Source organism: Abramis brama (genome assembly GCF_963993115.1).
Source record: "Abramis brama genome assembly, chromosome: 19".
NCBI lineage: Eukaryota > Metazoa > Chordata > Actinopteri > Cypriniformes > Leuciscidae > Abramis > Abramis brama.
Genome location: NC_139981.1, coordinates 15,438,325 through 15,460,255, shown reverse-complemented (window position 1 = coordinate 15,460,255; position 21,931 = coordinate 15,438,325). Strand labels below are relative to the sequence as shown.

Genomic DNA, 21,931 nt, shown 5'->3' with positions numbered 1-21,931 from the left:
TTTACAGTATTTTTGCTGTAGTTTTGGTCAAATAAATGCAGCACTGGTGAAAGATCATAATGCTTCTTTCAAAACCATTAAAAAAACTTCCCTACTCCACACTTTTAAAGGGAAGTGTATGTACTTGAAAACTATTAATCTGTTAGAATGCATTATTCCAAACATACAAATATTTCCATAGCTTTTAAGCACACATTTTCCCCAATTTGTATGACTAGACATTGAAAGTAGTAGTCCTCAGATTGTACTAATCTCCAGTGGCGCTCACCAGCAGGGGGCAGCACAACACCACCTAAAGCTGGAGTCAATCGGTTCATCTATCCTTTCAGTTCTGTTTAAACTTTGCCGGTTTCTTGGCTGCAGGTCACACTCTCCAAAACCTGATTTTAACACAATATTATGAGATGTGTGGATACGATTATGGATGTTCACAGAGGTCACAGTGAGTCTGCCTTTCTCTCATGTTCACTCACAGTCTTTCCTCTCCTTTCCACCTGACAGAACAGCCACTGTGCTGAGACCTTACCCCCTGCCACCCCCCACCCTCTCTCCCCCCCTCTCCCAAATGCTCTGTCTTTCCTTCCCTCACCTGTCAGAGATAGCAGACGCACACCTTTTCTCCCAGTCTCTGTCAGACGTCTTTCTCCTGCTAGGCTGGAATAGAGGGCTCTAATTTCATGCTCTACTACTCTTCCCTCTGTGAGGCCGAGTTCTACTGTCACTCAGTTGGACTCCACTGCCAGTTTTGAGATGCCGCGTGTGTATGTGTGTGTTCTCGTGCCTCGGAAGACTGACAGAGCGGAGCTTTTCTTTGAACAGGGCCTTTTTTTCACTAATGAAGGAGTTCTCTTAGGATCTCTGACTGGCTTTAATCTTTAATTGAAGTCTTAATTTATTTTGGGGGCTTTGTAGAGTGTCTTCAGTGGCGTCTGCTCTTTTGAGCTTGTATCTGTGAAGATGAAGGTTTTGGCCAATTTTGTGTGTGTATGCGTCTGTTTTGTTTTGGTTTTTGGTCTGAAAAATCAGAGCTTTTACTGTTGTTTTTCAAAGATCGCTTTATTTCATCTCTTGTTTTTGTCTTGTACAACAATCCGTGAGTTCTATGTAAATTATGTCAGTCATCGTTAATGATGGTGTGCAATGGGGATGTCAATTTACATAAATTTCCATAATGGTTTAAATTAACGATCAATTAATCGATAACCTTAACCTCTTAAATCCGAAACCTTAACCTCTTAAATCCGAAACCTTAACCTCTTAAATCCGAAGCGAGTGGTGCTACTAAGTTATCACGTTACTTAACAACCACTTGCTTAACCAGCACAAAATAGGTGTAGTTTTAAAGCTTAGAAGCTTGGCTTTACAGTGAATATAGGGATATGACCATTACTTAACTAGTGCTTTTAAATTTGCTGACAAATTATTAGCGCTTTTTTCATAGCCTGAAAAGATAACTGCTTTACATGAAAATGTGATCTGTAAAATCATCGTACATAACAGATAAACTTGTCATTTATCGTTGAAAAGGTGTCAATTAGCAGAATACAACCAGCATATTTGTTTCTGTTAGAGACCAAACTATATCAAGTATTTTGTGTGAAAAAGTGCCACCGAAGCACGTGTCCCTGTTCCAATTCAAAGTTCACATCTAGCCAAGAACAGTTCAAATCCCCGGATATGTTCTTGATCCGTCCCTTTTATCGAGGATTCATCGAGAGGTGACTTGTGCGGACTTGAGACACCCAGGTATCCCAGAATGCATCTCGCACCAACCAGCAAGAGTTTTTTAGAGGAGAAAATTACCTCCGTAATTTAAAAAATAATACTGTTATTGTCACAAAATACAGTTTTAAGAGTTTTTCAGGCGAGAATGTAGTTGTTTAAAGCTTAAATCTGTGGTTTATTTATAAATGTGACATTTTTCGGAGTTGTGAGATCCAGGCGATCAGAGGTCGCTCAGCGCTCATGTACCCCGCCTGGAACAGCCTTCCCATGGCTAGTCCTAGTCTCTGTAGTGGTTAAACATGAGATATAATTCGTCTCATGTGTATCTAACGGGAAATCTTTGGTCTCTTGAATCTATAATTTGTTCCCTGGCAAATTGTTTTGGCTGAGGGCAGAGTGAAGTTTCATAAGTTTATATATTTAGGCTATTTAACTTTACCGTTGTATCCTCCTAGAGCGCTGACTTTGTACGTTTGACTGAATTGTTTGCTTTATTTAATAGCTTCTACCTTTTACTCATACTTTTATAATGGCTATTATTGATCATTAAATCTGACATTTAACAAAAAGAGACAGGGTTGTGTTTTATGTCATATTTCAGTACTGTGAAGATAATCAGAATAAATATGCACATTATTGCCTGAACCACATATTAATGTTTAATATTTTTTTTAAATGTAAACAAAAAGAGGCAGGGTTGTTTTATTTAATTTTGTTATAAATATAAATGCAGTGAAGATAATCAATAATGAATTATGTTTCAAAATAAACGGCTAGCCTACCTAATCCATTGCATGGCTTAAAGACAATAATATATTTAGAATACGTAACATTTGTTTCTATGGCTGTCTGGGACACTTTGACAGGTCTACGAGCAGTAAAGTACATGTGGAGTGGCACAGCAGGTCTGCAAGGCTCATACTGTTCTCGGTGTGACTCGTGTTCCTCCCAAAATGCTTTGCAGCATTGTTGGAAGCCTTTTGTAACAAACCGATCAATATGGGGAAATAGAAGCTACTGTGGCTTTGTTTAAATGTACACCAAAGTCCAATAATCAAAGTAAGGAATTACTTTAAGATATTTATAAATTATTAGTAGTGTTATTATTTCTTCACACAAAAATGGATGTTCTTTCATCATTTACACAGGAATTTCATCAAAAGGCACCAAAAATTATGTAAAGTGAGATACAAAGCATGTGAAAGCCAACTAATTGGTTGGAGTAGATCCAGTCAAGGTTTTTAAGGTACCAAATAAATAAAGTTCTGTCATCGTGTACTCACCCTCACGTTGTTCCAAACCTGTATGACTGTCTGTGAAACACAAAAGAAGATATTTTGATGCATGTTGGTAACCAAACAGTTTTGGTCTCTATTGACTTCCATTGCGACGTTTCTCAAAATGTCTTACATACGGGTTTGGAACAACTTGATGGTTAGTGCATGATGACAGAACTTTCTTTTATGGGTGAACTATCCTTTTATGAGCTTGATTTTTAACTACTTCAACCATTTAGTCAGCTTTCACAAGCTTTTTTTTTTACCTCAATTTGTCATTTTTGGTGCCTTTTGTCACCTTTTGAAGAACATCTGTGTTAGTCATCACCCTGTCATTATTTCCCTGCAGGGGGAGCTGTGAGGATAGTCTATAGTAAAAGCAGTCTTTTTTCGGGCCATGGCGTGCTTTCCATCTCTGTATCCTTATAGTTCTTTATATTCACATCCGTCTCAGAAAAGACCTGATCCTGAAACACCTTTCCCAGCTGCCCTGATCGCTCTCTCATTTCTGCCCCTTCTCTGTTGATCTTAGCATCATAGGCTGATCAATCTCCTTGGTGCATTTTTTGGAAGCACCAGCTGAGAATCTGACCGGTTGTAATTTGGTTTGTGTGAAGCCCTGTGTTCACAGGTACATTTATTGCATTCACTCTATTTCAGGATTTTACTCTCTCAATCTTTCATATAGTTCAGAGGGGAGCTAGTCTATATGTATTCGGTGTCAGCGTTTCGTCTTGCGGTTAGTTTTCAGATAAATCCTCTTTGCTCTGTGGGTCGCCTTGCTGCTGTTACGGTTGGTATTTAAATACGCTTGCCGTGCGCTTCTGTTTCGCACTTGGTTTTTGAGTTTATTTCCTCGTGTGTGGGTGTTTTTGGGGTTGATCATGGGTAGGAAGGATCTGAAAACACTCCCAGGCGCAGCACAGCGTAATCTCACGGTTCCAGTACATTTCTTGACTCTCATCAACACCAATTAGTTTTGTTACCATTCTGTCCAGTGCTGGAAGATGCTCAGGATGATGCATGATTCTAGGATGACCCATTTTGCATGCTTCTGTCTCTTTTAGGCCCTTTTGCACCAAATGCAAATGTTCAGCACTAACAACAGTTTGAAAAGAAACAATGTATTCCTATGAAGCTCTTCAGACCAGCAGGGGTTTTCCTGGGTCAAAAATGGTCTTTGGTGGTGGAGGACGAGTACAGTCAATTTCAGTACACACACAGTACAAAGCAAGTACCCTACACATGTGAACTGTGAGCCCAGTACTATCAATAAATCCAAAATAGTTTTAATATTAAAGCTTAACGCTTGCTGCACCAACATTTTTATATTTATATACACGCACACATACACAAACACTTTGGGGTCGGTAAGATTATTTGAATGTTTTCGTAAGTCTCTTCTGCTCATCAAAGCTGCATTTATTTGATAAAAATACAATAAAAACAGTAATATTGTGAAGTATTATTACAATTTAAAATAACTTTTTCTATTTGAATATATTTTAAAAGGTGGTATTCCTGTGAAGGCAAAGCTGAATTTTCAGCATCATTTACTCCTCTCTTCTGTGTCACACGATCCTTCAGAAATCATTCTAATATGCTGATTTAATATTAAGGAAACATTTATTATTATTATCAATGTTGAAAACAGTTATGCTGTTTAATATCTTTTTTTTTTTTTAACTGTAATATATATTTTTCAGGATTCTTTGTTGAAGAAGTTTATTACATTTATTAATAAAACTTCTTCAACAAAGTCGAAATTCAAAAATACATTTATTAAAATAGAATTTTGATATGACAATTAGTGGTCGACCGATATTGTTTTTTTTGATTGCCGATATCTTAGAGAGCAGGGTGGCCGATGGCCGATATAAAGCCGATATTTTTATATATATTTATTTTAATCAATATTTAATAAATTAGAAATAAATTAGAAAACAAATCTTTAAAATAAACATGCTTTTATACGGCAACTTCTTGAATCTGCAATCCTATTACAGTATTTTTCACAAAGTAATTGTTTAGAAATATATGAATATGTGAATAAAAAGAAAGTAAACACTGTAACAGGCACTCAGTAATCTGGTAATTTCGTGCTGGTAATCATATTTTTTCAAATAAAAACACTAATTCTACATATAGCACAGTGAAAACGATATGAATGACACAGTTGGCAACTGGATATATCACAGATATGAATATGACACAGTTGGCAACTGGTTATATATCAGCATATTTTAAAATGAAGGATTTAAAGTTTTTCGATCGCGTCTCCTGTGAAGCTGATCTTCTGTTCGCATTCACTCACTCCGCACGGACCGACCGTCACTTGCTGACAGTAATGCACACTTCACAAGATATCACAGCTGGATTCGATTAAATCTTTGTGAAATTAAATGTTTATTAGATATCCAGAGATTTGTTTAAATGATGTAGATGCGCATTTGCTGAATGTTGACGGCAAATGAGAAAAGTATTTTAGCCTGATTGTTTGCCTTTTCTGTTACAAATAATATAAAAGCAAACGCTTTACTTTACTTACTTCGCATACCATTTACTTTCTTTGTTTACCAGTTCTGTCTAACAAAGTATTAGATATGACTGACAGAGATCGTAAATTAATGAAGACGGAGAATGTGAGTGAGCGCTGTGTGATCTGAGGAGCTGCCGTTGCCGTTCTCTTCTGGCGCTGGTGTTCTCAGCGCCGCCCGTCAAAATAAAAGTCCAGAGCGCCGTCAAAATAAGTCCCACTTCCAACACATCGGCCAATCAGAAAAACTTATCGGCCGATGCCGATATTTAAAAAATGCCAAATATCGGCCGATATATCGGCCTTGGCGATATATCGGTCGACCACTAATGACAACGTAGCCTAAAAGTTTTTGCTGTTACTTTTAATACCTTTAATGTGTCCTGGCTGTTTTTGCTATTTAAAATATATCTTTCATTTTATATGTTGGCTGGTATATGATATTTAATTGTGCTGCCAATTTCCCCTTTTTATATTTAAATTATATTTGCAGTCATCTAATGTTCCCATAATCTTTAAAAACAATAATAATTTATTAATATTCTTAAATGTAATCTTTAACTAATCTCATTTTGTCACTTGTAGCATTTAATTTTTTAATTTTTATTGTTTTACTTTTCATTTATTTTGATAAAACTGAATTTATCTGTTATCAGCCTTAAACTGAATATAATTATTGGCTTATTGCTATCAGCAGTACTTTATGGCGCATATCTGATTTACATCTTACAAAAACTGCTAATGACTTTAGCACATCTGATGTTTCAATATTTTTATTTTTATTATTGAACTTGGCCAGTGAATTTGCTTCTCCTGCATCCTGTGCTTCTAATAGACCAGCTGAAGGGTGCATTATGGGATCTGTTGAACCAACGTGAATGTTTTCATTCAGCCCTATATGCGTTTCACTCCTGGTGTGAATAGACCATTCGCCTGCAATTCGTTTAGCTTTTTTGTCTCCTGTTTGGTGCAAAAGGCCCTTTAGATTGCATGAAGTGTGTTCACTATGGCAAACAGCTGGGGGTCCGTACAGCTAGCACCAACACTAATGGGCACAACTGTGATGGACAGGGCAGAGCCGCATATCCCCCCTCACTCCACTATTTTGCATTACCAGACACAGTTTCTCCTCCAGTTATGGATAAGAAATACACACATGCACACCACATGGCACTCAGCCTAGTGAATCGCCTCCATTTTTTTCTCATTAAAAAAAGGTGCACTTTTTTTCAACACCAAATAACAGGCTGTGATTATTTGGTGTTGAAAAAAAGTGCAGGTTGAGATCTGTGCGATGTGGTTTACCACCGTCACCTTTTTTTAATGAGAGAAAAATGGAGGCTTTTAAGAAAATGGCAGCAGCACTTTTAAAAGGCTCAATAGGTGACCTTATGCAGTACAAAAGTATGTGTGTGTGTGTCTGTCCATGCCTACATTTAAGGTGTGTGTTTGATGGACTGCTGTGCCGATTCACTAGGCTGAGTGCCACTGCAGGAAACTTCTGCCTCACTTCCTGTTTTTTTTATTTTTTATTACTAGGAACCCACCGTCACATTCCCAGCATGCTTTGTGCAGTGACCTATACTCAGCAGTCACTGCTCTCAGTGGCTTACTTGGAGATGCGCACAGATGCACTGTACAAGCGTGGCTTGCCCTTACAGACCAAGTGAGGCATGAACACACACACAAACACACAGTCTATTATATAAACATCATCAGCGCTGTCATGCACTGTTAAAGAAAGCAGTGCGAGTTCTTTTTAAAGACACATGCATATTATTTCACTGAACGGCACTGAGAGTGTTTGTGTTCTGGGTTACCAGAATACACACATTGTTGGACCTTTTGTTTCTGATGTCATTTGTGAAAATGTGTGTATATACTGTATGTATATACAGTTGTAATCGAAATTATTCAACCCCCGTTGCAAATCAGGTTTATTGGTAGCCTGGTTAAAACCAGACTATTCTCAGTAGTAACTGAGTTATGGTCTGGCAAAGCTCCATAGACAAATCATTTCCAAAGGGGCGTCACCAACGGACGTCGCTCAAATGCCTCTGGGCGCAGTTGGATAGACCCAATACCAATCAGAGCGATCGTCATCGTGTAAAGCCATATGCTGCGTCCCAATTTGCCTAAGTTACACTACGCCATAAAAGTATGTACTCTTTTTGTGAAGAAAAGATATTTACTTTTGAATGTGTAGCAAAAAAGTAGGCAAGCTTTAGGACATACTACTTCGTCATCTTTATCGGACGGATCTGTCGCGTGCATCCTGTCACTTAAACTGCCCTGTCAATCATCGTGTCACAGTTAAAATCCTCTATTAAATCTAATTTAATTCCCTACCGTTTCGGAGAGAAATGTAGTAGCACGTTCATCTGCCAGTGGGTCTTTTATGGAGACTGTCCTCATGTGTTTGCAATTTGAATATAATAATGCATTTAAAAGTTGAACGGACGTCGCTCAAATGCCTCTGGGTGCAATTGGATAGACCTAAAACCAATCAGAGCGATCGTCATTGTGTAAAGCCCGCCTCAACGTTTCTGATTGGTGCCGCGATTTCTACGGCATGGAAATGGGCTTGAATGAGCTCTTTGCCAGACTACTTCTCGAGCAAATCTGAATTTGCCGGAAGTTGTCAGGGTTTTCCCAGGCTAGTTTATTGGCAAAATTTACAGACTTTCAGCTGTTTTCAATGAACAAATCAAACAAAAGTAATTGAAACAGTTCAACACAACTAATGTTTCAAGTGGTTTCCCCAAATTCAACTGAATATATATATTTATACATGTGTATATATACAGTATATTCCACAAACATATTAAGCAGCACAATTGTTTTCAATATTGATAATAATCACTGAAGACTGGAGAAATTCAGCTTTGCCATCACAGGAACATTTGACATTTTTAAACCGCATTTAAAATAGTAATATTGTGAAATATATGCAGCCGTGGTGAGCAAAGGAGACTTCTTTCAAAAACATAAATCTTACCGACCCCCAACTTTTGAACGGTTGTGTATATATCAGTGTTAAACTGCAGGCAGACTTTCTTAGCCAGCTGAAATACCCCTCTTGTCCACAGCCATTCATAAGTATTCGTTGTAGGTTTTTGCATCCTATTCAGCTGTTAAAAGCAAGTCAGATGTTGAGAAGGGCAGCTATGATGTGGGATCCTGAAACACAGCAACTGGCCCCTGTCCCTGGACCAGACTGGGACAATCAGCACCAGCCTTTTGAAGTGTTACCCAAGCGTAGCTTGAGGGTCCTCCAGTTCTTTGAGGTTTCTGGGTGAAGTACAGTGGCGCTCTCTTCTCCTGGATTTTCTTCTTCCCCCTTTCTTTCTCCCTCTGTCTCTCTCTCCTCCCTCTTTGGCAGAGCTGATGGAGGGGTTTAGGAAGGAAGTGAAAAGAGAGAGAGGGGCTCTCGTCGCCACAGTTACCCATGCCCCCAGAAGTGAAAGATGGAGGGCAGAAAGGACTATTGTTTATTTTGATAAATACTTTCTTGTAGCCTTGAAGTGACATTGATGAAATGATGCAGCCAGTCAATTTTCAGTGAGACAGGTGCTAGAAAGGCACAGATGATGTGTGAGGGACAAAGAGTTTGTGTGATTCACACACATCTTATATCGGCCATGTTCCATTGTTCATATGTGTTCTACGCAGGCAAATGAGCTACAGGCTTATAAACCTGGGGTGACTCCTCAATGAAGTGGGCAGAGGCAACTGTAAATCTCCCACTGTACCTACACACACAAAGTCCCAGCGAGCCCTGCTCTGGATGTTTAGACACTGAATAATTTATTTGGCCTGCATTTTAAATGAGTTTTCAGGGAAGGGCTGCCTTGCACACCTAGGGTGTCCTGTGTTTATAGGTTCCTCAAAAATGTTATCTCACTACCCAGCTGTTGAAAGCATCCTTTGCATGTTCTCCTCAGGTCTATATATAGCACGCCACAGTCTTACTGAGAACACTTTCTGTCTCGCATCCTTCTAGTGCAGCCTTGTTCACAGCATCCGGTTCCCATTTCATAGAGGGGAATGGTGAATTATTAGCCAATGTATGTTGACTGAGTGACTCGCCCGCACCGCTCTACATCTGCTGCGACCAGCTGTGGAGATAATGAATGGACTGGGGAAGATGAAAATGAGAGGAAGTAGAAAGATCATGCGGGCATGTCACAAAAATTCCCCCGAAATTGCCCCTTTTTTACGCTAGAGGCCGTTATCAATCCCCTCAGAATGGGAGAGCTTAGGTAGGGTCATAGGTCATGACCTGTCTTGGTTGCAGCCTCTGCCAGTTCCTCTCAATCCCAGCACTTCCTGTTTATGTAGACATGTCTGTCTGCAGGGCTGTGAGACAGACAGCAGTTAGTTATCTGACCTTTACACTTGGCTGGTTATCAAGAGTCCTTGTTTACACCTGGCAATATCATCCATCTCAGTAGGGCTCTGCGGCTTGACAGTAGGCTATATACCATGCAATAGTAGATGTTATGGTAAAGCTTCAGTCTACACTGCAAGTTATGTTGCAGACAGGCGCGCCCAGCTTCATTTATTTTAATTAGAGTAATTTCATTTTGACACATCTACTGTGTTTGCTTGTGATGTAGAGAAAGTCTAGATTGTTTATGGTTGCCAGAAATGTAGCAGCAATTCAAGTGATTTGCTGTCATAGGTTTGTGTATATCGGCTATTTTATCATTTTGAATATTGCTCATCCAAAAGTACTATTTATAATGTATTGCACTGCTACACAGTGCCAGGCAGCTGTTGACGCCAGACTTGTTCATTCATTTGATATGTTACACTGGCATTATTATGCAAATTAAATATTTTGCCTGTAATCCCTTTTGATCAGATTTTTGTTGTGGGGAAGTTATCTGATTACATTTTTCTAAAGATTTCAGCGCATCACTGCAGGCATATTGAAAATGTATTTGTGTTTTTTAGAACTACACGTTTCTGGATAAATTGTCATTTGAAGCGCCAATTTACTTTCAAAAGGTGATATTCCAACTATAAACCTTTATCCTAGTTTTTCTGTGATATTTGAACACATATGTAACACAGAAATAAGTAATGATACTGTGTGGTTTAAAAGAAGCGGTTTCATACCTAGATAGCCTAACTTGAATTTGAATTTGAATTTGAATGTTCCACTCTGTGATTTTGTTAAAGGTTTAATAGACATGGCCGAGTCACTGTCATTTAGGAATAAGAGCGTGTGGGTTTAAATTGAGATCGCAAAAGGTATTTTTTATTTATTTATTTAATCTATATAGATCAGTGGTTCTTACACACCTGGAAGGAACACCTGGAAAACCAGGGAACTTCTGGAAAATTCATAAATTAATCAAATTAATTAATTATTAATTAATTAATTTAATTATTAATTAAATTAATAAATGGCATGGGAATTTCTATAGTCAGTATAATTTTTTTTAGTTATTCTCAATTCTTCTACTCGAAATACTCTTTGTGAGTGTGTTCTCACAAAGAAACACAAAAGTATTTGTAAGAATCATGGACAAATTATGTAAATTAATTTCAGGTTCCCCACATCATCTGACTAATAAGCATATCCAGCCCCCACTGCAGTGTTTCAGTCCAGCAGGGAGGGTGTGGAGAGAGTTCCTCCAGCACTTCCCCTCTGCAGGGGCACTGCACCCTTCACTGCACCGGGCTCCACTCAATGACAAATTAACCCTCTTTAATTGTGGGTGAGTTATGCAGCTCCTGGTGCAGCGGTGTGAGACACAATCTTGCAGCCTTTTATTGGGCTAATAAATCTGGGAGGGTGGCAGACGGGGCTGGTGCAGCCAGCCGGATGGTAGTTTGGGGTGGGTGAGAGATAAGAGACTGGAAACGCGCTCTCTCTCATTACCGCAGTTTTTGCCGGAGTTTTTCCAGTGTGTTGGGGGAATCTTATCAGCCTGTTCACGCGTCACCCGTCTTCTTTTGTCATCTGAGCACAGAACAGAAGCAAGATAGCCATTAATATCCTGAGCAATCATGCAAGATGAATTATGAGCACGCTTAAAAGTGAAGAAACAGTGCGGTATTGTTTGTTATTCTAATGGCTGTACTTGCTGTGTGAGTGCTTTTTCCATTCAGGAGCTGTGTGGGTGGCGCTGCCGGGGTCAGTGGTTTACTCTGCTGTTGCATGATGGGCATGCAAAAGCATGCCAGGCATCCTGCGGGAAGAATACAGATCCCATCCCCCCCCCGCTACCACGGATACGGCTCCGTACCGTGAGAGCACGTGAGACGGAGGAAGCGAATTGGATGTGTCCTAAGATGGCTGACAGGTGTAGATAAAGCCAAAGAGGGCGGGTGAACCACAGAAATCCATTTCCCAGCAAACCCTGTGATTTATAGCCCGTCAGGAGCAGTGTTCTCACCAACGCCAACCGACCAGCCTGTCAGGATCGCTCCAGTGCGCCCGCACCCCCCAATCCATCCACTTCTACTCGAAACTTCTCACACAAAACGCTATATTGATTTCTTGCGCTCAGTTTCTCGAACAGAGCTGAAAAATACTAGGGAAGTGCGAGACTAGTCGACTAAACGATGCCGTGAGTTTCGACGTCGCAAATACTAGTCGTTTATTTATTTTTTTGCACATTTATTTTTTACTTTATATTAAGGCTACGTTCAAAGGGTTAGGAGACAATACCGGTATGGAATTTTAAACTGGTTTAAAGGGGAAAATTTGCGAAATGAAACTTTCTTAACCGCAACAGATCCTATATCAATATCCTAACGAATAGAATATGTAAACATTTGGCTGTTTATCTCTTTTGATGTGATAAAAACACTAAATAATAATTTTAACTATGTATTGGTATGTAATTTACGGTAGTGTAAGGTGCTGGGAAAAGCTTTAAAATGGACCTGGAAAGTGCTTGAAAAGTGCTTGAATTTGACCTTGGAAAAAGTGTACGAACCCTGTATTTTACTGATAAAATCGTCAGAGCAGCGCTGACAACACGTTTCTGTGCGAGTGTGTGTCCGTACTGTATGTGTGTTTGAGTGGGGGAGAGAGCGGGAGAAAGAGAGTATGCTTTCCGTACATAATAAAACTTAATTTTGTGGCAAAAAACATGGAAATAATTAGATGTTTTTATCCTATTGTGTACTATATTTTATTTGCTGGGTAAGTGTTGTTGTGGGTTTTTTATTCTTTTGTTGTTGTAGTCTGTAAGGACCTTTTTAAAAATGAAATCATTTGGCGAATTGATAGGGATATATTAATGCGGTCAAGACCTGCTTGGAACTACTTTAGCAGTGCGTTTCCCTGAAAAGAATTGCACACCTTAGAACGTTCGTCAACCAATCAGATTCAAACATTCAACAGCCCCGTAGTATAAACTTAAATGTATCATTGCTAGTAAACATCAAGTTTAACATACAATGATCATAATCTCTTTCATTGGCATTCTTTATGGGAGGTGACTGTTCGATTCATAGATTAAGTAGGTTATTTCAAATGGATCGCTTGTATAGACTGTCTTCTGGGGGTTTCTTAGACTAGTCGGTTACAAAATTTCCATTTAAATGTTATGGGAATTAGGTGTGGCGTACATCCCTAAAAGATGCATAACCTCCGCCTCTGCCTTTGATATCTTGATATCATCTTCAGTCACAGCGCTTCCTTCCACCCCCGTGCTATTATAGTCACTTCTGAGAGCTGAATATTACACACCGGGCTTAAGATAATCACATACAGTCTGTATTGTAGCACAATTCACATTTTTCTTCTCCTTTTTTTTCTGTTGCTGATGAGATCAGGAGTCTCACAATGTAGTTTCACCGTTTTATTCCGGTACCCGTGGCTGTTGACTTTCGATTCAGGTGGGCTACCTGCTGCATTCATCTGGCGCTTGGATCAAATTTTATTATCACAACTGCAAAATTCCATTGTTTAGATATGGTTTTCTGCATCACAAAACAATGCCGTTTATTCGATGCTGTGGCGAGGCAGAATTATGTGGCGGAGCTTGAGGCGGCACCATGACTCAGAAGATTTATTTTAAACTGCTGTTTCTTCACTGCCTGTTATGATGGTGTTATCTGTTTCAGATAATGGGAAGTGCTTTCCTGCAGGTCTAAAATCTGTCTTTTTTCGCTCTCTTTCCCCGCAGGACCTCGATGGGCCTCTTGGAATCTTGGTGTGTTTATTTGTATCCGCTGTGCTGGAATACACCGGAATCTGGGAGTGCATATATCACGCGTCAAATCAGTCAACTTGGACCAATGGACCCCCGAGCAGATACAAGTATGAGTATTTTTGTGTAACACTCTGTTGGTTGTCTTTTCTTTCTTTGTAGGGCTGAACGAGATGTTTCAGGCCTGTTGATGACCCACCTCTCAAACTTTTTTTTTTTTTTTTTTAACAATGTCTCACATTCATTGATCACATACACTACCATTCAAAGGTTTGGGGTCAGTAAGATTTTCCATGTTTTTCTTATGCTCACCAAGGCTGCATTTATTTGATCAATACAGTAAAAACAGTAATATTGTGAAATATAGGTATATGACAGGATATGTGTGTAACTGTATTTGGAGGTCTCAGTGTGTTGTGTAGCAGTGTGACTTGAAAGATTTATGAGATTTTAAGCAACCAAAAGGGAGTCTTGCATCTCCCATTTCGCATATTAATTGACATCTGGATGGATAATTAATTCTTGATGGGTAATTACTTGTCTGTTTTTCAGCATATACTCTTCCTTCACTCTGATCCATCATTCTCATTAATTTGTCTCTGACAGACTTAGACGTACGTGACATTGAACTGATAATGCAAATACGTGTAATTTGTATACGTTCGAACAGTGGTTGAGTACAGGATTACACGGTTAATTAAAAATCAAGGCCATGAACTCGCACAGATGGCTGAGTTTGTAACCAGAGTTTTATTTTAAGCCTGTTTCAGGTGAAAGTTCATGTGTTTTACCATTTTGCTTTATTAGGAAGTTATTAGGAACTGGGATTTGTAGCATGAATCACGGTACAGATATTTTGCACTGTCACTCCTGTTGCCCCGGCGATTGTGCACATCAACCAATCGAATTCCACCGCCTCAAGGGATGAATGAGGTCACTCTTTATCCAGAGGTCATTGCAGTACTTTGACATTGAAAGAGAGAGATCAATTTAGATCCAAGCAGTATAATGAATACTTTTTTTTTCTTTTTTTTTTTTCTCAGGTCATCATTAATGCATTTTAAATTATGCTAAGGGTCTTAATGTTGTACAATGATGCACCAGTTTTACAGTTTACACTTGCATAGCAGACCTGATTGTTCATTAGTTGTGTGTTGTATTTTGGAGTTTATGTACTTTTAATAATGGACAAGGACAGTTCTGTTAGTGTTCTAATAGAGTTGACAAAACTGTGAAAAAATTTGTCTGTGAATTAATTGTCAATAATTTTCAGCTGAATTAAAAAATGATTTGCAATGTTTTTCATGAAGAAAACTACTTGGTTGGTTTATATGTATTTTCACCTGTTATTTCTTTGTTGTCTCTCTTTCTGTGTTTAGAGTGTGCAGAGCATGGGCAACACCAGGGCAAGACAGCTGTATGAAGCTCATCTCCCAGAAAACTTCAGACGGCCGCAAACTGACCAGTATCCTTGAGTCTATCACTCTGTGTTTGTTTGTGTAATTCTGGTTGCAATATGCTCTAATTACCTTTGCTAAAAGTCAGCATCAACTTTCTAATCCGAGGTTGTTGTGTGGTACAGATGCTTTCTTAATCGTCTGGAGAGAATTTATATGATTAAAGTGAAAAATCCCTTTTCTTGGCTCTAGAAAAGACGAATTTCAGATTTGTAATATGCAAAGAACTATTTATTTGTGAGTTTATGCAGAGTTTGTTGTGGTCGCGTCCTACTCTTTTCTTGCTACTGCCAAATTCAAACAAACTATCAGATTCTGTAGCCAGCATTAACAACTTTTCTCTTGTAAGCAACAGAGAAGGGTTTAGAGTATGTATGTACTATGTAGCAGTGTCATTTACTGTTTTAAAGGTAGTTCTACATATTGGAATGTCTTGCACATTTATAAATGAAGATATTCAATGTTTGATTGCCAAATACTTTTTTATTAACGAGTATTTCCACAAATATATATGGCAAAATATTGCTCACAGTTCTTAAGCTTGTAATTGAAGTGATGTTACATTTGAATTGATTGTGGTTGGTACAACACCTAATGCTATTGCAAAGGATGTAATACTAATCGTTCCTATCACCCACTACTCACAGTATTTGGTTAGGCAACTCAGGGACACGCCAGTGATTTTTGAACATTTCTATAATTGTGGCTTGAAGGCAGTTCTTAGTTTTAACGGAAAGGGAAGAAAACCATCAATAAATGAGATCTATATAAAAAAAAAAATTATAGTATAATGTAATATATATATGTGTGTATATATGAAGAGTTCAGATGCAAAAACCTCTAAGAGCCATCTGAAATTTTCTTCTAGAATGATCATTTTTATCAAGCTCGTATATTTAAGTTCAATAATTTCACTTAAATGGCAATGCAAATTACCTATTAATTGTCATTTAAGTGAAATTACTGAACTTAAATATACAAGCTTGATAAAAATGATCATTCTAGAAGAAAATTTCAGATGGCACTTAGAGGCTTTTGCATCTGAACTCTTCGTATGTATGTGTGTGTATGTATGAAAAAGTTTTAATATCTGAATTAATTAATTTAACACTTTCCAAAGGTAGCCTTGGTCTTCTGCTCCCAAAAATACTACATATTTTCCACCATGAAAATGCATGCATGAATATTCTCTAGCTTAAGAGCTCTTTTCTTTTTTTTGTCTTTGAGACATTGGATACCATTATGTTTTTTGAGACATTTTAGTTCCAGGTGATGAACTTTTGCATGACAGGTTGTTCAAACTTGGAAAAAGGGAAAGGATTTGTTTGAATAAGAATGCATGTAAATGGTACAGTAAGAAAAAAAAGCACTGTCATATAACTGCACTGATTGTTTGCACATATTACCATGATTTTTGGACATCATCTACCTTTAAAAAGTTTGGGGTCATTAATATTTTTTTTTTTTTTGCAAGGATGCATTAAAATTGGTCGAAAGGGACAGAAATATTTTATGACATTATAAATATCTTTACTATTTCAAATAAATGCTGTTCCTTTGAACTTTCTATTCATCAAATCATCTTGAAAACAGTTGATCAGTTTCAACAAAATATTAAGAGGCACAATTGTCTTCATAATTGTCTTGATAATAATAAGAAATGTTTCTTTAGCACCAAATCAGCATTTTATAATGATTTCTGATGGATCATGTGACACTAAAGACTGGAGTAATGATGCTGAAACATCAGTTTTGCCATCACAGGAATAAATTACACTTTAAAATATATTAAAACAGAGAACAGTTATTTTACATTTTAATATTTCACAAAATGATTTTTACTGTATTTTTGATCAAATAAATGCATAGACTTACCAACTCCAAACCTGTGAACAGTAGTGTATTAATAATTGCACAATTCTATGAGGAATTTCAGAATAAATGGGTGATACATTTTGATTTATAAATTTAATTTGCCAGATCAGGTCTGTCACAAAGTATATACACATATCATGAATATATATATATATATATATATATATAACACAGTTGGGAATTCCTGTTCTAATATTGGTGGATGTGTGAGTTTGGCAGGCAAAGCCTGTGTGACTTCACACCTCTGGCTCCAGAGATCCAGAGAAAACAGCTGCTGTTTTCAGCACATTCACACACAGCAGAACTGAACAGGAACTTCCTCATCTCTGAGGCCCGATAGGAAGTCTCTTCATGTCTCTCGTTCCTCCACCTCATCTCTCTTGCCTCGGGTATCCTCCTCCGTCCTATTTCACACCATCAGTCTAATTGGGTGTGTGGCGGCCAGGATAATTCCATATTCTCCTCATTGGCGCCTTCAGAAACTCTAATTGAATTTCCCTGGCATCCGTGGCCCGTTATCAGCTCTCCTGCATTTGGTGTGGCTATGGAAATGGCTTCATTTGTATGCTGACCGATGAGGTACAATATTCTTAACCGTCAAAATGGATTAATCTGGACAGCAGAGGTGAGCTTCCTCCACAAACTGGCTTTGATGGAATTTGCTTTATCACAGGTGTGGTTTCTTCAGATGGAAATGCGGATCTTTTGTGCTCCTGTGTGGGGGTATCTAACTCTCTCTCTCACCCTCTCTCACTTCCCACTTATCAACGCTTCTCTCTCTAATGGAAAAGTTGGTTGTGTTAATATAAACGTCAGATTAGCAAAGAGAGGAAATTTGAAGTTCTTTCTCTTTTGTTGCAGAGATACCTTCATTTGGTGTGCTTGTGGATTCTTTGTTTCTTTCTCATTTTTCTGTGTTTAACTGCATATAACTCATTTTTCTTTCTCCTATTTATGCCAGCGCTATTTTTTTTTAATGCATCATCTTTCCTCCCGGTTTCTCTCTGTAACGTTTGCATCATGTTCTATCTCAGCGTGATGCAACAAAGCATCTCTTGCATTTTAAGGAAGTCCTGCGTAATTAAGTGTTCCTGAGGAATAATTAGCTGGTTCAGGTGTGTTTGATTAGGGTTTGAGTTGAACATTGCAGGAAGGTAGATCTCCAGGAACATGTTATGCTATGTTCACTCAAAAACAGCAGATGGAGCATAACAGAATGGAACTGAATGCAAGTGTCTCCACTCGTTTTAAAATTAGGTGTTTTAAAGGGTATTTATGTAAAGATGCTTGAAACCTTTCCAAGATGTTTTTTGTGGTAAAACTGTCTAACAGCTACAGCATGTTAGTTAAAGCATGTTAATTAAAGCAGTACTGCAATATATTTATATATATTAGCGCTGTCAATGTTAACTTGTTAATGTATGCGATTAATTCAAGCTCAACGCATTAAAATAATTTGTATGCTATACCATGCTATACTCATGTTGCGTTTTCAGTGAATTATTAATGCCAGTGTGTGCTTTTAAAACACGAGCTCTGTCATATTCTGTGATTGTTTCTGAAGAGTGCGAGCCCTCACACATCGCGCTGTGTGAAATACAGACTGAACGGAATGTCAAAACATCCCACCGTTGTATGGCCAGATGATACACAAACTACGTTTCTCATCTGGATAAAGCAAACCAGCGTTTCGCTAGTAAGGTTTTGATGGATGGAGGATTGCTGTATCTTAAACATTGAATGTATTCCTCCTTGTTATTTTGTTTTGGGATAACCAAAAAATGTTATGCGTTGATTAATCAGATGGCTAATTCGGTGTTGGTGCTTATGGCAGTTATAATTACTGTACTGTTAAAAATGTTGGGGTCAGAAATTTTAAAGAAATTAACTTTTATTCAAGGAAGCATTAAATTGATCAGAAGTGACAGTAAAGACATTTACTATATTACAAAAGATTTATATTTAAAATAAATTCTGTTATTTTGACCTTTCATCATAGAATCCTAAAAAAACACATCACCGAATTCACAAAAATATTAATCAGCACAACTGTTTTCAACATTGATGATAATAAGAGCACCAAATGCTTTTTTTTTTCTCTTTCTTGCATTCTTTCTCTTCCTGCCACCTGCTTCTTCACCCTGATCTATATTTCATCAGATGCATTATTGTATTGTGATAAGGGATTCATGAGAGTGTAAATCCAATAAAGCTGCATGAACCGGTCCTCTTAGCATTTACCTGTCACTGTATAAATTCGCACTGTTAACAAAGGGTGAGATTCAGAGAGCGTGTGTTTTGATTTCTGTTTGGCCCCAAACTGTGTGTGTGTGTGTGTTTGCTGTGAAAGGAAGTGTTTCTCTTTTTCAAATAGTTGTATTGAGTTTGTGGTCCAGGTGAGGTGTTGGTGCTCTGGTGTCTTTAATGATGAGGAGAGATAACAGCCAGTCTGAGAGGGTTACATTGTAGCTGAGCAAGATGCCAATTAAAGCTTTCTAGCCAAACCGAGATTTGCCATACCTGAGATTTAAACACCACATTAAAAAGGAAGTTTTGTGGCTTTGTTTACTTTGAGGACATATAAAAATGAGGTATGATTAAGTATATCTCATCAATCAGATGAAAAATGTGAGCCAAACCATTTCATGGGGTCTTCAACATTAACTGACATCATGTTTCTTGATGTTTGTCACAACCTTCTCTCTGGTTACAGAGTGAATGCAAACCAGGCTTGTTTAAATGCTGTGATGTTTAAAATGATTTGTGTTGGTTATAATAAGGCTTGAATTTTCCTTAGCAATGTTTCAGAGCTGTGGAGTTCTTCATCAGGGACAAGTACGAGAGGAAGAAGTACTACGATAAAAACGCTGTCAATGGAGCCATTGTGAGTATCAACTTGCACCCATCCACTGTTGCTATCAAACTTGTGTGTGTGTGTGTGTGTGTGTGTGTGTGTGTGTGTGTGTGTGTGTGTGTGTGTGTGTGTGTGTGTGTGTGTGCGCACGCTGCACTGCAATGTTTTTTCTTCAGGTTCATGACCATTATTTTTTAAATCCTCAGCAAAGTTACGTCACCTTAAAATGTTTTTTTACTAGGTCTGTGGCAAAACAATCATATATTAAAGGTAGTATCAGTGATTTCAGGCCCAATTTTGTTTTTATTGCATTCATATAATCTTTCCCAACGATCCGCTAGCTGCCCGCCCCATAAGCATGCCGTCAAAAAAACGCGTCTCTGTAGGCAGCATAGGCTCTGAGATCTGCACACAAAAACAATATAAACAATACAAATAGTTTTCCAACCAATCACCGACAGGGGGAGGGTGTTGTGAGGTTTTGTGCTCGTGCACGGCTGCACGCGAAGTCGGAGCTGAAGAAGCAGCTGGCTCAAAACCTCACAACACCCTCCCCCTGTCGGTGATTGGTTGGAAAACTATTTGTTTTGGTTTTGAGTGGTTGGTGAAACCAATTGTTTTTGTGTGCAGATCTCAGAGCCTAGGCTGCCTACAGAGACGCGTTTTTTTTGACGGCATGCTTATGGGGTGGGCAGCTAGCGGATCGTTAGCAAAAATTAGATGAATGTGATAAAAAAAATTTGGGCCTGAAATCACTGATACCACCTTTAAAGGGATACTCCACTTTTTTTGAAAATAGGCTCATTTTACAACTCCCCCACAGTTAAACAATTGAGTTTTACCGTTTTCGAATCCATTCAGCCGATCTCCGGGTCTGGCGGTACCACTTTTAGCATAGCTTAGCATAGATCATTGAATCAGACAGGACTATTACCATCTCTCTCAAAAAAAAGAGTTTCGATATTTTTCCTATTTAAAACTTGACTCTTCTGTAGTTACATCGTGTACTAAGACCAACGGAAAATGTAAAGTTGCGATTTTCTAGGCTGATATGGCTAGGAACTATACTCTCATTCCTGCGTAATAGTCAAGAAACTTTGCTGCCGTACCATGGGTGCAGCAGGCGTAATGATATGACGCAGCGCCTGAAAATAGTCCCCAGCTCGGTAACTTCCAACGTGACCGGGACTAAGTTTGTCTAACCTATTAGACCTATTTTCAGGCGCTGCGTCATATCATTACGCCTAGAAGTTACACCTAAAACATAAGTTTTAAATAGGAAAAATATTGAAACTCTTTGGTCATTTTTTTGAGAGAGATGCTAATGGTCCTGTCCGATTCAATGATCTATGCTAAGCTATGCTAAAAGTGGTACCGCCAGACCCGGAGTTCGGCTGAATGGATTCGAAAACGGTAAGATTCAACTGTTTAACTCTGGGGGAGTTGTAAAATGAAAAAAGTATTATTTTTTTAATTATTATTTTTGTGTGTGAATTCATATCACTTCCTATAGTTTAAGAAAGAAAGAAGCAGGTCTAAACATGCTATTTATTTAATTCATTTTGTTTTATGTATTTATTTTCTCTATTTTGTATTTATTTATTTAATCTTTACCCATGTGTGAATTTATATCACTTCCTTCAGTTTATGATTGAAGAAGCAGTTTAAATAAATAGTGGCAGTTTTCCGAAGCATTGTACTGGACTGGACTGAAGTGAAGCGATCTGTGCGACAAATTTTGAAACTGATCTTGCAGATTTGGTTGCTCTCGTGCATTTAGCAAAGTTGCGATTCTGATGCACTGCAGCCTATTGAATCGTAACATTGTATATAGTGAGCCAGCACTATAGTTTACTGTATATTTTATGTACTGAAGGCCTGATTTTGGTGGCCAGTTGTTCTGATCATTGAGGCCTAAAATTCACATTACACAGCCTGGTGGGTTGCAGCTGTGCTTTACGCGCTGGAAATTGATTGACAGGAGCCGGCAGCCAATTAAAGCACTCTCACTCATGTTAAATTACTGTCTG

At 38.3% G+C, this 21,931-nt stretch overlaps 1 protein-coding gene across 2 annotated transcripts in view; it reads left to right on the top strand.

The window, feature by feature from the left end:
• The window catches only part of smap1 (small ArfGAP 1), a 107,802-nt gene that overhangs the window by 13,475 nt on the left and 72,396 nt on the right, over positions 1-21,931 (top strand). For both annotated transcript variants that reach the window (XM_084093882.1, XM_084093881.1), the window contains exons 2-4: positions 13,692-13,825; positions 15,095-15,180; positions 19,856-19,931. In XM_084093882.1, the coding sequence (XP_083950008.1) occupies positions 13,692-13,825; positions 15,095-15,180; positions 19,856-19,931 (296 nt within the window). The remainder of the gene's footprint in view (positions 1-13,691; positions 13,826-15,094; positions 15,181-19,855; positions 19,932-21,931) is intronic.